This window comes from Colobus angolensis, unplaced genomic scaffold, assembly GCF_000951035.1.
Source record: "Colobus angolensis palliatus isolate OR3802 unplaced genomic scaffold, Cang.pa_1.0 Scaffold7, whole genome shotgun sequence".
Taxonomy (NCBI): Eukaryota; Metazoa; Chordata; class Mammalia; order Primates; family Cercopithecidae; genus Colobus; species Colobus angolensis.
The window spans coordinates 9,056,340-9,058,258 of record NW_012120709.1 but is presented as its reverse complement, the minus strand read 5'-3'; the positions used below and the strand labels follow the sequence as shown (position 1 = coordinate 9,058,258).

The 1,919-nt window shown below is 40.8% G+C and overlaps 1 protein-coding gene across 1 annotated transcript in view; it reads left to right on the top strand.

The window, feature by feature from the left end:
- Positions 1–1,919, top strand: part of MMP27 (matrix metallopeptidase 27) — a 14,182-nt gene continuing 12,263 nt past the window's right edge. Inside the window, exons 1-2 of the mRNA XM_011926629.1 lie at positions 1–125; positions 960–1,198. Coding sequence (XP_011782019.1) covers positions 24–125; positions 960–1,198 — 341 coding nt within the window. The 5' untranslated portion in view covers positions 1–23. The remainder of the gene's footprint in view (positions 126–959; positions 1,199–1,919) is intronic.

Genomic DNA, 1,919 nt, shown 5'->3' with positions numbered 1-1,919 from the left:
GCTTCAGCTGAAGAAAAAGAGGAATGAAGCGCCTTCTGCTTCTATTTTTGTTCTTTATAACATTTTCTTCTGCATTTCCCACAGTCCGAACGATGGAAAATGAAGAAAACACGCAACTGGCTCAGGTACTGTCTTAATAAATGATATCGATGACTATTGATATAAAGCTTATTTTATTGATTCTCTTGGGACTTAAAAAAAAAAAACACATTCCTGCAAAAGAGTCCTGAACCTTTTTTGTGAGAAGGAGCTGGTTTTAATTTGTCTAGCTCTAAGGATATCAAGAAATTTTGTTGGGGTGGGGGCTGGGCCAGGGAGGGGGAAAGGATCTGCTATAACTTTTAGCAATGGTCACAAATGAAGGGATGTTTAGTGAGAGGAGAAAGGAGAGAGCCCTGCAAGGCGTGGAGATCGCTATAGAAGCATTACAAGACTACCAGGTGGACCCAGTCTACAATTTGGAGCTCTAATCCCTATTTGTATGAAAATTATACATTGCTTTACAGATTCCCTCTAAAAATCAGTTCAGTTAACTTTTTATATTTAGTTAAATCAAATACATGTGCAAAGTGGATAACCACTTATTTCTTCTAGAATTTGTTTCAAAGAAACACTAAAATGAAAGTAACAGCAAAAATATGTAAGATATGTCATCATTTAACAGATAGACGAAGCTTCATTCTCTTCTGCAGAGGTTTATGAGCTATGTGCTTTGGCTAATTCTGGGCACTCGTAAGTCAACCAAGTCTTGGAAATTGAAAGAGCAGAGTGACTTGTTATTTTCCTCTTTGTGTCCTTCTTTCCTCCTTCACTCCTCTCTTTCTCTCATTACTTCTTTTTTTTTCCCCCTCTTCCTATTGCCAAAAGAAATTTTAGGCAATTTTGCTTTACCCTGAGATGGAGATTTGCTCTCCTGTAGTCTGTGCCTCTTTTTTTTTTTTTCTTATCTTTTTGGTCAGGCATATCTCAACCAGTTCTACTCTCTTGAAATAGAAGGGAATCATCTTGTTCAAAGCAAGAACAGGAGTCTCATAGATGACAAAATTCGGGAAATGCAAGCATTTTTTGGATTGACAGTGACTGGAAAACTGGACTCAAACACCCTTGAGATCATGAAGACACCCAGGTGTGGGGTGCCTGATGTGGGCCAGTATGGCTACACCCTCCCTGGGTGGAGAAAATACAATCTCACCTACAGGTAATGCTTCTGTCAGCTTATTTCCACCTAATCCAAAGGAACATAAAGATAATTTCCGAGGAACAGAATAATATTCATTCATTTGACCGAGCACTTCCTGTGTGCATAGCACATCATATGCTCCATTTACGGTATCTTCCCAACAAACCTGTGCTACAGGCTCTGCTGCTACCGCCACCTTAAATACAGAGAAACTGAAACAAAAGTTTATTTACCATGGCTGAGGTTACACAGCTCTTACTGGCTCCAGCAGACATGCTCTCATCTCTAGCCTCTGCCACCATCATACAAGCTCTGAACAAATGCTATCATCTGACTGCAGATACTTGACAGCATGGATGAAGGGTGCTCAAGAGAAAATGGGGAGATCCTGGAACACAACCAGTTTATGTCAGAGACATGTGTGTGTGAGAGAGATAGTTGCCAAATCTCAGATGAGCCCCCCCAGAGCAAAGTAAGGTGTTTTCCTCAGACATCTCAAGGAAAAGGGGGCTGGCTGGCTCATTGGCAGGAAGAGGAGGAGGTATGCCCTCGATCTGAGACAGAGGCAGTCACTTTGACCACCACTCTAGAGCCTTTCCGATAGTTCTTCTTTCATCTTACTGAGTGCTAGGACTTGAGATAAAAATGAGTTTAGCAAGATAGGGAACATAAACAAGAGAAAGATCTTTTCCTGAGCAATTCTTGTGGTTCTCATGTAAGATTCTTCATATACGGACTG